Genomic DNA, 11589 nt, shown 5'->3' with positions numbered 1-11589 from the left:
TCTGTCTACGAAGTGGGTGGGGCCGAGGTGTGTTGAATTGCCGGCGCAGGCTACCTCCCCGGCACCCCGAAGGAGGATGTCGAGACGTGGGCAATCGAAAGGACCAGGACACCAAAACAGCAACCGCTGCCGATGAAGAGAAGTGTAGATCGGAATGATCCAACCTTTAGACACACGAACACAGACGAACGAAGACATGATCCACGTGGATCCACCAAAGACAAGCACTGTCTGAATCCCGTGAGATCCGCCGAAAAGAAACCTCAACACGTCTTCCGATGTTGCTAGAAACACCACCGGAGCGAGCATTAGGTGGGGAGAACTTTATTCCTTCTTCAGAGAGCTGTCGCCACCTCGCCTCTCTAAGCAGAATACAAACCCTAACAAAACTCAGAAAAGTATGAAAAAATAAACCCCCCCCCCCCAGCAAGGGCCGGGATCCACCACGCCTTCTATGACCTAAAACCACATGAGACCAACAGCGGCACCGACGGGAGGCATGAGAAACCCTAGCCAAAGGGTCCTTCTTCTTTCATAGGAAGAAGAGAAAAAGATCGCCCACCCGAGTGCTCCAAGGACGCGGCTCCCCCGACGTGTCGTTGGCACACTGACAGGTGGCTCCGGGCCCACACGTCAATGGCCCCACGTCAGGGGTGCAGTACGTCATCCTGGTCCGTGCTCCAAACCCTCCTCCCTACATTTAGTCCTTACTGTGATTATTTTGTATTTCAAGAGACACTCAGAGTAGGACACGTAGTAAGCGGCACGGATGCCGGCAGATCTCTCTCGCTAAAAAAACTTCACCGAAGCCGGTAAGATCTATCTCTGCGCAGCACGAGGCGTTGCCTGCCTCGATGGATGAAAAGACTGTCAGTGCCTTTCGTCCACTCAACCAATAACCGATGCACTAGTCAACGCAGTGCCAAATTGCTCAGATCTGAACTTTCCGTTTGTCGCCACCCCCCGGCTTGTTTTGCGTGTGAACATGGGTAGATCACACTATCAATAATACTGTTGGCCCTATACTCATACAGTTGTCCTTGGCAGATGCTCTTGCTCGTACTTAAAACCACACTTATAACTGTATTAATGTGCTACATCCAATACCATGTAGTACTGCTCACTATTTAAAGCAAAAACAACAAAATGCTACTCTACTCAAATATGCTCAAAATCAAACAAAATGAGCTCAAATATGCATTGCAACGCTGTTAGTGGTAGATTAAACACACGACACAAGATTTTACAGGGCGCGGAAGTATACACAGTCTTACAGACGTAGCAGCGGCGCCACTGGCGAGCGGTTAGTAGTGCAGTGCAGTGCAGTGACCACCACTGAGCCACTGGCTGGCCGGTGCGCCGTCGATGGATTGGATGGATGGATGGACGTGTCTTTTTCTGACGCACGCATGCGCGGCTCGCCTAGGTGGGCTTCAGATCCTCGAACATGGACTCCCACGGCGTCTCCGGGTCCTCGCCGCCGCCGTCGTCCGTCTCGGCGTCCTCGTCCTCGTCGTCGTCGGCGTCGTAGTCGCTGCCGCAGGTCTCCGTGCTGGTGAAGCACCCCGCCGCGATCGCCGTGGCCATGTACGTCGTCGGCGCCGCGGAGTTCCTTGTCCCCTTTCGTCCGGCGCTGTTGGTGAGCGTGTGCATGGGCTTGCCCACGCGAGCCAGGAGGGCCGCCAGCTTCCTCTTCGTGACCCCGCGGCCGTCCGCGGCCGTGGGCGCGCCCTTCCACCGCGCCGGCCCCGCCACGCCCTGGTGGCAGAGCGCCAGCGGGCGCGGCGCGACGGCGGCCTTGGACCTGCCCCGGCGCGCGGCGGAGCGGAGGCAGCCGGCGAGGGAGCGGGCCGACCGCTGCGCGGCGGCGGCGAGCAGCCTGGTGGCGCGCCACGGCAGGACGGTGATGGCGGCGGAGGCGGAGGACTCCCTCCGGGCGAGCTTGAGGATCTCGAGGCGGTGCTTGGCGACGGCGACGCCCATGGTGGCGAGGAAGGCGTGGTCGAGGTGGCGCACGTCGGCGGCGCCGAGCTCGTTGCGCGCGAACAGGAGCGCGTACTCGGCGGCCAGGTCCTCGCCCAGCCCCGCCCTGCGCAGCCACTCGTACCAGTCCATCCCTCCCTCCCTCGCTCGCTCAGGCGTGCTGGGGGTGTGCAGGTGGGACGCACGAGCGGCGTGACGGCGTGCACGGGACGAGGGTTTAGTACAAAGCTAGTAGCTAGCACAGGAGCAGGGGAAATGGCTGGCTGCTGGTGACTGGTGTGGAGCGATGTGCGAAGGTGCGTCGTGGTGTGAGCATGATTGGGGGGAGGAGGTTGGTGGACGGTTGGAGGGGAGCGAGCGTGAGGGTGGATCTGGTTTGCCGGCAACGGTGTGCCACACCGCGGCTAAATTTCGTGTTTTGATCCTTTTACGAAATTTAATCGAGATTTGATCCTAGGTTGCAAAAATTCCGGGATCTGATCATTTTCTTACCGCCAAGGCCCATGGTGGTAGGTTATAACAGCATACAGCCTAACACCCTACCGTAAATTTTCCCTAAGTATGAAACACAGTGCGTACTCGTGCCTACCGCCGGGCACCTTGGCAGTAAGGTTGTACAGCCTACCGCCAGCCTGTTTGGCGGTAGGGTTGTTTCCTACCGCCATGGATCCCGACGATAGCAAAAGGGACAGATTTCAAATTTTTTGCAAACTGAGATCAAATCTCGATTAACTTTCATAAAAGGGTTAAAACATGAAATTTTGCCCCACACTGCCGCTCTCGTGGAGAAATGAAATTATAGCGGAACCGGTTTTTACCGGGTACGTTGCTCTCGCATGATGAAGTAACGAGATTCGTGTTGTATTCGATGGCCAACGTGTACAGAAAAAATTGTCTAGGGAGCAATACGGTATCGATAGCACATGGGCCCGATAAAATCTCAAAATCACCGGCTTCCCAGCACGGGTCGATGTGACCTAACTTGACGTCTGGCAGCTTGGGGAGGTCTAATTTGCGGCGGCTGCGACATGGATCCTTATTTCGGCGGGGCGATGAGTTCGAACATGTGAGTAATTTGTATTTACGTTGTTAACACAAATCTCTTGCTGCCTTTATTGGTGCCGATACAAGTTTAATCTGGCTTAATCCATTGGTTCGTAATCTTGTATTGCTCTGAAAGTTCTATATTAGAAAGAAATTTGTTCGATCCTTCTATGACATTCACCCAACTGCTTCAAAGCCAGCACTTTCCACCATCTCTGTGAGAGGTAGCAGAAGTGTACAACAATCATGCTTAAGCTACTAAAATTAGTAAGTTAGTATAAAGTTGGCTCATCTATTTTGAAACAGAGGGAGTATGAAAATATCATATTTTTAGGTATTCTCGTTGGATGTGATGTTGAATGTAGTTGTTATTGTGTACACCCACGTGCAGATCTAATACAAAAGATGATTCTTTTATTGGTTCTATCTATGAAACAATATGAAGAATAGGAACACGTTGAAGTTAACAACCCAATTGATTTAGAGGAGCCTAATGAGTAAGTATAAGGAAAGTACCAACATTTTTCCTTTATGAGCACAGATTGTTTTCTTTAGTGATGCTTTTTTGTCACAGTTCCATTTCCCAGACGATGTGCCTGCAAAAAATGAAGGGTGTAATGCTGAAGACCCACAAGAGTTTGTTCATATTTCAGGCCCTGAACATTCACACACTCTGAAGCATCCAGATGTTACTCATCATTCAATTGTGTTGATGGGGAGGTTCACAAAGGAGAAGTTAATTCATCAGAAATGTAACAATTGGTATCCCGAAGTTTGATTGTGTTTGAATTGGACGTTAAGATATAATTGGACGTTAAGTTAATGTATATGTCATAGGACGCAATGTGCTTTTGTGCGTGGAACTTTTCATGCACTTGCTCCAAGAAGGGCTCCCTCTGCTCTTGCCTACGAAATCTGCGGATACGGCCAGCCACGAATCGCACAACAACTCATCCTCCATGGTTGAGTAGCTCACAATTCTTCGAACTCTAAAAAACGACATATCATTTGAAAAAAAGCTCTATGGCATTTGATCGAACACCTGCCGGGCGTGGTGTCCGCCATGGAGATCGGCGACAGGTGGCGGAGTATACCTGGGTACAAATGGCTCTAGGGTGGAAAGCTCTGTCGTAACGGCGAGCGGGCACGTCGGTGCTGGTTGCGGATGTCTGGCAATACCTCTATGGCGGCCGGAGACGTACAACAACGCCAACGGAGGTGGAGGGTGCGGATGCAAAGTAAGGAGAAAAGGAGGAAGTGGAAGGAAATGGGACCGGGAAGGGAGATTGGCTGGGCCGGTGGTGTTGGAGTCCTATGTTTTGAATGTGGACTCCCTCTCCGGACTTCCCCACTTTATCTTCAATTTACAAGAAAAATCGTATCCAGACTGCGCCACGGATCGATATAGACCCACGGCTTCCGCGGCCCGAACAGATTTTTTTTTTTAGACAACTGCGGCCCGTACAGATGCGGGCGCGGTTTGCGGGTCCGAGATGCCCTTGGTAGTAGGCCTGATGGGCCGAGTTTCGCAGAGGAAAGTAAATCTGTTGCTGCTGCGGCGGCGGCGCTACAACACAACACCACCGCAATCTTTACTCGAAAAAAGAAAAACACAACACCGCAATCGCCACCTGCACCGAACCGGAGCAAATCTCCGGCGAGCTCGAGCCGAAGCGGCGAACCCGCGCGAGCAGGAGAGATGGATCCGGACGAGGTGAAGTCGAAGCTCCAAGGCCTGGCCTTCGGCAACGTCCTGGCCGCCGCCGCCCGCGACTACAAGAAGGTGACTCTCCCTCGCCGCCGACGTCCCCTACCTCTCCCCAATCTGAGATTCCGCGCCTTGCGCGTCGCCGTTACCCCACCTCTCGTCTGATCCGGCGATCGGGCCGTCGGAGCGGCCGAGGATCCAGCGACGGCCGAGCCGTGCCCGGTGCCCACCCCCCTGGATCTTGGGACAAGTTCCTTCGTCTGCTTGCATTTCTTGGCCTTCGGAATCAAACGGCGGGCGCTGTTGAGAGCCTAAGATTCGGCGAGTGGGTCATGTTAGCTCGTGTGGAAGTGGACAGCCCTGCTCCGGGAATCTAGCAAAATGGTTACATCTAGTATAATGCTTGGGAATCATGCAGTACTAATGTTTTCTGTTTCTTTGCATAATGGGGATAAAGGGCTGCTTTTGATTCTCAAATGTAGTTATTTTTCATGAGTTTCACCATGCTGTAAGCTGGTGGCCTCTATCTTGGATGGCTCTGAACCTGTGCAATTTTTTTACCAAATCTACTGGAGGAGCCAGAATAACACTACTCTTTGTTTCATCTTTTTTCCTTTTGCGATACTGACACAGACACCATTTTAGGAAGTTATAGCTAAAGAGAAGGCTCAAGCAGCACCTGCGATCCATGATGAAGTCGATCTTGATGAGTTACTGGATGTGAGTTGAACTTCTAACCATCGCTTACCGTCTTCCGTATATCTTTAGTGTAGAGCACCAAGAACTTTGGTATCTGTCGCGACGCCATTACATTACGGAACTGCTTTGTAGGACCCAGAGCTTGAGAAATTGCATGCTGAACGGCTTGCTGCTCTTAAGGTACTGATCTGCATCTCACGCTTGAGAAGCCTGTATAAGTGCCACATCATCCATTAAGTACCTCATTTTTCTCTATGCAACAGAGAGAGGTCGAGAAGCGTGAGGTGCTAAAGAGGCAAGGTCATGGTGAATACAGGGAAATAACTGAAGGGGACTTCTTAGGAGAGGTCACTCGTGGTGACAAGGTCATCTGTCATTTCTACCATCGTGAATTTTACCGCTGCAAGTAAGCCATAAGTCCTTTTTATGTATATAATGCCTCTTGCCCGTGATGATTTAGTAAGGTGCTGATCTGCGTCTCACACTTGATAATGATATAAATCTTTGGTAGGATCATGGATAAGCATTTGAAAGCACTTGCACCGGTCTATTTGGGAACTAAATTCGTCAAGCTTGATGCCGAAGTTCGTATATCGCTGTTAGTTTTAAGTTACTTCTGCTTTTACTACATCGATGGATGCTGATTTGTTGATAACTACTGCAGAATGCTCCCTTCTTTGTGGCAAAACTAGCAATCAAAACGTTGCCATGTGTTATATTGTTCAAGTAAGTGCATACATTGTTCATGGATTCTACCTATTCCATCATTAGATAATGAGCCTTCTAACTTGTTTTCTACTCTTTATTCCTATACGCCATCATGTCAAATTTAATCGAGGGTCATTCTAATTAAGTGTTTTTGCGGTACTTTTGTATTTTAGGAAGGGTATTGCTCTTGATCGGTTGGTTGGTTTCGATGACCTTGGAAGTAAAGATGATTTTTCTACCAGGGCTTTGGAAAATGTACTGAAGAGGAAAGGTAGAGATACTGTTAACTTCTTCATGCAGCATTCCTTCACAATTCGAAATAACAAATATATTAACACCCTGCAAATATAGGTATAATTGAGGAAAAGAAGAAAGACGATGATGACGAAGATGATGAGACTGACATGTCAAAGGATAGGAGGGTTAGATCTTCCACTGCTTACGATTCGGATTCAGATTGAAAAGATGAAGTGATATGATCCTGTCTTTTGTAACATTATAATTTTGTCTCTTTTGTACTCTAGCTCTCGGAAGTTCCTTATGATTTATGTGTGCCGTATTGTATCGAACAAGAGAACTGGAAGCTGGATGTATTAGTGATCTGTCAGTAACTCCAGTTTTACACCAGTTATCGGAGTACAATACATATGTATGACTAAGTATTAGTGCTGCAATTATGCATCAGTGTTAGGCATTTCAGCTTCCTTATTCATCTCTGGCATTTCCCTTGTGACATCAAGTCTTGTCACGTGACTGAAGAGAGATAATTAATCAGACATTGTAGCTACAGAATTTCTCACATATGAGCTTTATTCACAGCCATGCTGCCAAAACAAAGTCTGACAAAATTTATTCACAATATTATCACTTATACACATCTCATTTTTATTATACACTTTTTTGGGATAAAACTTATTGTACACTTGATTTTGACTCACTCTGTTGGGTATATGATATAAGTTTGTCTATATAGCTTCTTGCCTAACGGTCTGAGCTTGCAGCAGAATGGTAGGTCTATGTTGGTTGTCTGTAGAAGCCGACACCCTGTGTATACTGAGCATAGGCCTCCGATTGCATGCCGATTGGGGCGCGGATGATTTGATCTGGGACATCGAAGGCGTCGACAAGTTCCCGAGCCACAAGCCTCACCTGGTAACTGAGGTAGTCTACCAGTTTATGGATAGCCTGCAAGAATACAGAGGAGCATAGCATCAGGTCCTGGTTCTGGTTCTGGTCTGAAGGTAAGAACTGAAATTGCAATTGTGTGCCATGGGGTTGACAAGCAGTACAAACCTTGGCTTTGTTTGGCGCCACATAGTCTACATTCCGATATGTCCCGATGTCTTTCCAGATCCTTTCAAGTGCATAAAGGTCACACACCAGCTTCAGTACTTCTCGTGTTTTTTCGTCGGGGCAACTGCATAGACAAATCATAAGTCATTGTTGTTGCTTTAACTTCACCGGATAAAGTGAAAAGGGTTACGCACAACATCTTAATTGTGAGTAGGCTTTGGTAATTTAACTTTAATTTGCATCATGGTTCAGCTAAACAACAGAATGAGGATAATGGCTCAAACACTGAAAGGAGTGCTCAGTGGCAGAAGTCAAGGGTGCCAGCAAGAGAACTATAACAATATACAAAGGGCAGCAGAAGGATTTTTCAAGGGATCATTCTACAACTCAAGCACAAATAATCATGATCGACGGGTTGAAAAATGCAGTCAGGGCGACAGGAGGATATTCCAGTGCTTTCACCGATAGCAAGTCTCAAGCAAACAAATATTCGTAGTAACTATTCAACAAAATATTATTTCTAAACTAATATGTGCAGCTAACTAGCTAGTAAGCAATGGTGGTAAGAACAATGTAACTGAGGTCAGGTAACGGCACAAAAACGATACCTCTTCACTGCTTCTATAAACCTCGCGAGGATGACAGACTCAATGTGTGACTCTGCGAGTGTGAGCAGATGGTTTAAACATCTGTTCCACGCACCGAAACCTCCGAGTGTCTTCATGTGCTTCTGGAGTCGAGCAGCAACACTATGCAGTAGTCTAGATGTTCGGTACTGAGAAGAGAGTTTATATACGCAATCAGTACAAGACTTCTATCCAATAGCTACTGATATTATAAATAACGAAGACAGGACTCACTCTGAATGCATCCAGCTGAAATTTAGGATCCCTGAGATGATCTTCCCCTTCCCACCGAGCAGTAACGGGATTAGGCTGAGACAAGTAGGTGTTCATGGAGTCTCTCAAGTAGTTCCAGGTGACCGAGAGTGTTCCTCCCTTGAATTTTTGTTGATATTGCTTCAGGAGATCTCCAGCAACCTACAATACATAGCATCGTGATAAGAGGTACAATATTTGAGGTATAAGTAACTTCATATCACATGAAATTATTCACCCAAACTTCTATTCACAATATGCAATTACGTGTGTTTTCCTAAGATATACAGTATTACCCTTTCAACAATCATAGAACCTGTCCCCGCAAAAAAAAAACCTATCAAAGAACCTGCCCATCAAATATTACGTAATGAGCTTTGTAGAGGATTCCGATTGGTACCTGCTGCAGCAGAACTGTGTTGTCTCCTTCGAATGTTTGAAATATATCGTGGTCATTCCGCAGACCACCAAAACGATTTACAGCAGCATACCCATGGCCACCACACGATTCTCGGCATATGCTGATAGATTTTGCTGTGTATGAAGTTATGTAGGATTTCAACCCAGATGAAAGTACATGGACATCAGCGGTAACATCCTCGTCATTGGTTTTCTTCATTTCCGAGTACATATCTACCAGATACGCTCTAGCAAAATGAAATGCATACGCTGATGCCAACATAGGCATTAGTTTGTGCTGGTGAGACTGGTAATCCAGCACACTGATTTCAGGCTCCTTAGGTGGACCAAACTGTTGACGCAGTAAAGCATATCTAACAGCAATGGTTACTGCAACTTTGAGTACTCCCACAGAGCTATATGCAAGACCAACTCGCCCCCCAACAAGCTCACCAAGGGTTGCTGCAAATCTTCTGTTAATCGTGGGGAGACTGCTTGTGTATTTTCCATCTCGCGCCACATCGCCGAATCGGTTCAGAAGGTTGTCACGGGGTATCCTAACTGAACAGAATCTCAGGGCACCATTATCTACACCATTTAGGCCTATCTTGTGCCCACAATCATTGATCTCGATTCCTGGAAGAACAGCATGGGTTTCAAGGTCCCGAATCGGGACAATAAATGCATGAATTCCCATGTCAGCAGGCTCCCCTGCTTTTCCCTGAAGTGGTAAAATTAACCTCGCAAAAACAGTAGCAAATTTTCCATGAAGAGCTGCATTGCCAATCCACCACTTAATGGCTCCATCATTTGGGGTATCAATAATGAACTCATCAGTAACTGGATCAAATGTAGCAGTGGTCTGTAGGGCTTGAACATTGGATCCTGTCGAAAAGCAACAAACAGAAATGAAAAAGGATCTTTTCAAACTATTGTAAACAGTGTTTTAGATGGTGGGTACAAGTCCCAACAGACAGTTAAACCGCAAATCAATCAAAATACCAAACAGGAAGTCAGAAATACTGATGAAACAATTAAATAGATAATCTAACCATGATGCAGTTCTGTCATAGCAAAACAGCCTGGATACTCCAAATTGTCGATTTTGTCGAAGTACTTTTCTTTGTGCTTCTTGGTTCCCAAATTTATTACAGAACCCCCCCAAAGACTGCGTTAACAAGCAGACAAGTTAGTGGATATATAACAGTGGACAGACAAGGAAAACTCCACCAACCAAACTCCCATCTTACTAAAAAAAGGGAAATTCCAGAATCACAAAGTTGCAGTGTTTGAGGTTGTATGAAATGAACCACCAACCAAACTCCACATGCATGTATATCCTAAATAACCCCAAAACCCGAAACAAAATTATCGTGACTACAAGAAATGGGGACACAAAACGCTTGACATTTCACAACAGAAGTTGTGCACGCAAGCATCCCTGTAGCTTTAGGCAATCAAATGAATCCCAACATAACCATAACCGAAGTTGCGTCGCAACCAACCATCGTAGTCAAGAGCTAATGCCGCTTCTTTCATCGTAACAATCAATCAGGTCCACACTATTGCAGCGAAAAGTACTTGCCTCTGTTTTCAGAGTCACTGTCACTCATAAGTCACAAGTACTTGCCTCAATAAGGAGTGCAATTGCAAGCTAGCCGTACATGAATTAGGTTTCAGTTAAGCTACCAACGGATCCAAGCCCCACACTCACAGATCACATTAACGATGCTAACATGCTAGAATCCTCGCGAATGCGATCATCTCAGTACGGTCAGAGATCAGTATGATGACTGGTGAGGTGTGTTACTAACATTCAAAAGAGTAAAACAAAACGATTTTAGTTACTGATGATACCGACAGTCAAATTACCAATTGATACATGGATGTAGCTCGCAGTTCCCCTCGAAGCATCACATAAAGCAAGGGAAAGGTGTACACTCTATCCCACACCCATCAAGCAATTATGTAAGCCCTCTCGTTGACCACCAGCTAACAATCCCCATGTGAAACGTATGGAAGCGATTGAGATATGAAGCTGTGTTCTTTACCAGTTTGTTTGGGAGGGAAATACTGATTTACCAGTAATTAACTACAACGCGCGGTAAAAAGAGAAGAAGAAGCGAACCAACCTGTACTGCACGCCGACCTTGATGGCGAGGGAGATGTCGACCCCGCCGACGGCCTCCATGACGGCGAAGTACTCGGCGGGGTCGGCGGCCATGAGGCTGAGCGGCCGCACCCCGGCCTCCCGGACGAGCGCCGCCATCTGCCGGAAGCAGAGGTCGCGGTGGGCGGCCATGGGCAGCTCCACGGGCGTCTGCAGCTCCGGCCGCGCGACGTAGAACTCGTACACCCGCGCCTGCATCGCGCGGTGCCGCCCCCGGAGGTACGCCGTGAGCGCGGCCGCGTCCGCGTCCAGGCCCCCCGCCCGCCGCTTGCCCGCGCACGCGGCGGGGACCAGAGAGTCGCCCCCCTCGGGAGCGGGCTGCAGGAGGTGGAGGGAGAGGCGTCGGAGGCGGCGCATCGCCGGCGTCGAGTCTTCCTCGTCGTCGGAGCCGTGGCGGCCGGAGCGAGACGTGGTGGCCATGGCGACGTCGGGCGGTGAGGTGTTGGTGTGGGAATGCGAAGCCGAAGTTAGTCGGTGCCGTTACGTTGGGACGTTGCTTTAATGGGGGTCTAACGGGAGGCGCATTTTCCAGTTGGGCCCCTGTAAATATGTGATATCAATTTTGCCTCCCGAATCCACGTGTTCACATGTTTTTAAAAATAAAACGGCTGTGTAACGTAAAATGCACGCCATCTTATGAGTTTATACATGTCTTTACTATGTAAACACCGAGTATAATATAGACACACACTCACATGATATATAAC

General features: G+C 48.1%; 3 protein-coding genes across 3 annotated transcripts; 1 reads left to right on the top strand and 2 right to left on the bottom strand.

Annotated features, from left to right (window-relative positions):
• Window positions 1-1053: 1053 nt before the first annotated feature.
• LOC125520889 lies at window positions 1054-2348 on the bottom strand. The gene has a single exon (XM_048685930.1). It carries the CDS (start codon window positions 2113-2115, stop codon window positions 1423-1425), a length of 693 nt encoding a protein of 230 aa, XP_048541887.1. The 5' UTR covers window positions 2116-2348; the 3' UTR covers window positions 1054-1422.
• Window positions 2349-4578: 2230 nt separating this feature from the next.
• On the top strand, window positions 4579-6846 carry LOC125525033 (thioredoxin domain-containing protein PLP3B-like). Its single transcript, XM_048690055.1, has 8 exons — window positions 4579-4810; window positions 5381-5455; window positions 5567-5614; window positions 5698-5840; window positions 5946-6018; window positions 6099-6160; window positions 6316-6413; window positions 6494-6846. Exons 1-8 carry the CDS (start codon window positions 4727-4729, stop codon window positions 6601-6603), a joined length of 693 nt encoding a protein of 230 aa, XP_048546012.1. The 5' UTR covers window positions 4579-4726; the 3' UTR covers window positions 6604-6846.
• Window positions 6847-6892: 46 nt separating this feature from the next.
• On the bottom strand, window positions 6893-11363 carry LOC125525032 (acyl-coenzyme A oxidase 2, peroxisomal-like). Its single transcript, XM_048690054.1, has 7 exons — window positions 10845-11363; window positions 9765-9880; window positions 8714-9597; window positions 8296-8475; window positions 8044-8210; window positions 7436-7559; window positions 6893-7327 (listed from the first exon to the last, which is right to left on the bottom strand). Exons 1-7 carry the CDS (start codon window positions 11300-11302, stop codon window positions 7157-7159), a joined length of 2100 nt encoding a protein of 699 aa, XP_048546011.1. The 5' UTR covers window positions 11303-11363; the 3' UTR covers window positions 6893-7156.
• Window positions 11364-11589: the final 226 nt, after the last annotated feature.

This window comes from Triticum urartu, chromosome 7 (assembly GCF_003073215.2).
Source record: "Triticum urartu cultivar G1812 chromosome 7, Tu2.1, whole genome shotgun sequence".
NCBI lineage: Eukaryota > Viridiplantae > Streptophyta > Magnoliopsida > Poales > Poaceae > Triticum > Triticum urartu.
Note: the sequence above shows the minus strand (reverse complement) of the source record. Positions and strands in the feature narration are given on the sequence as shown.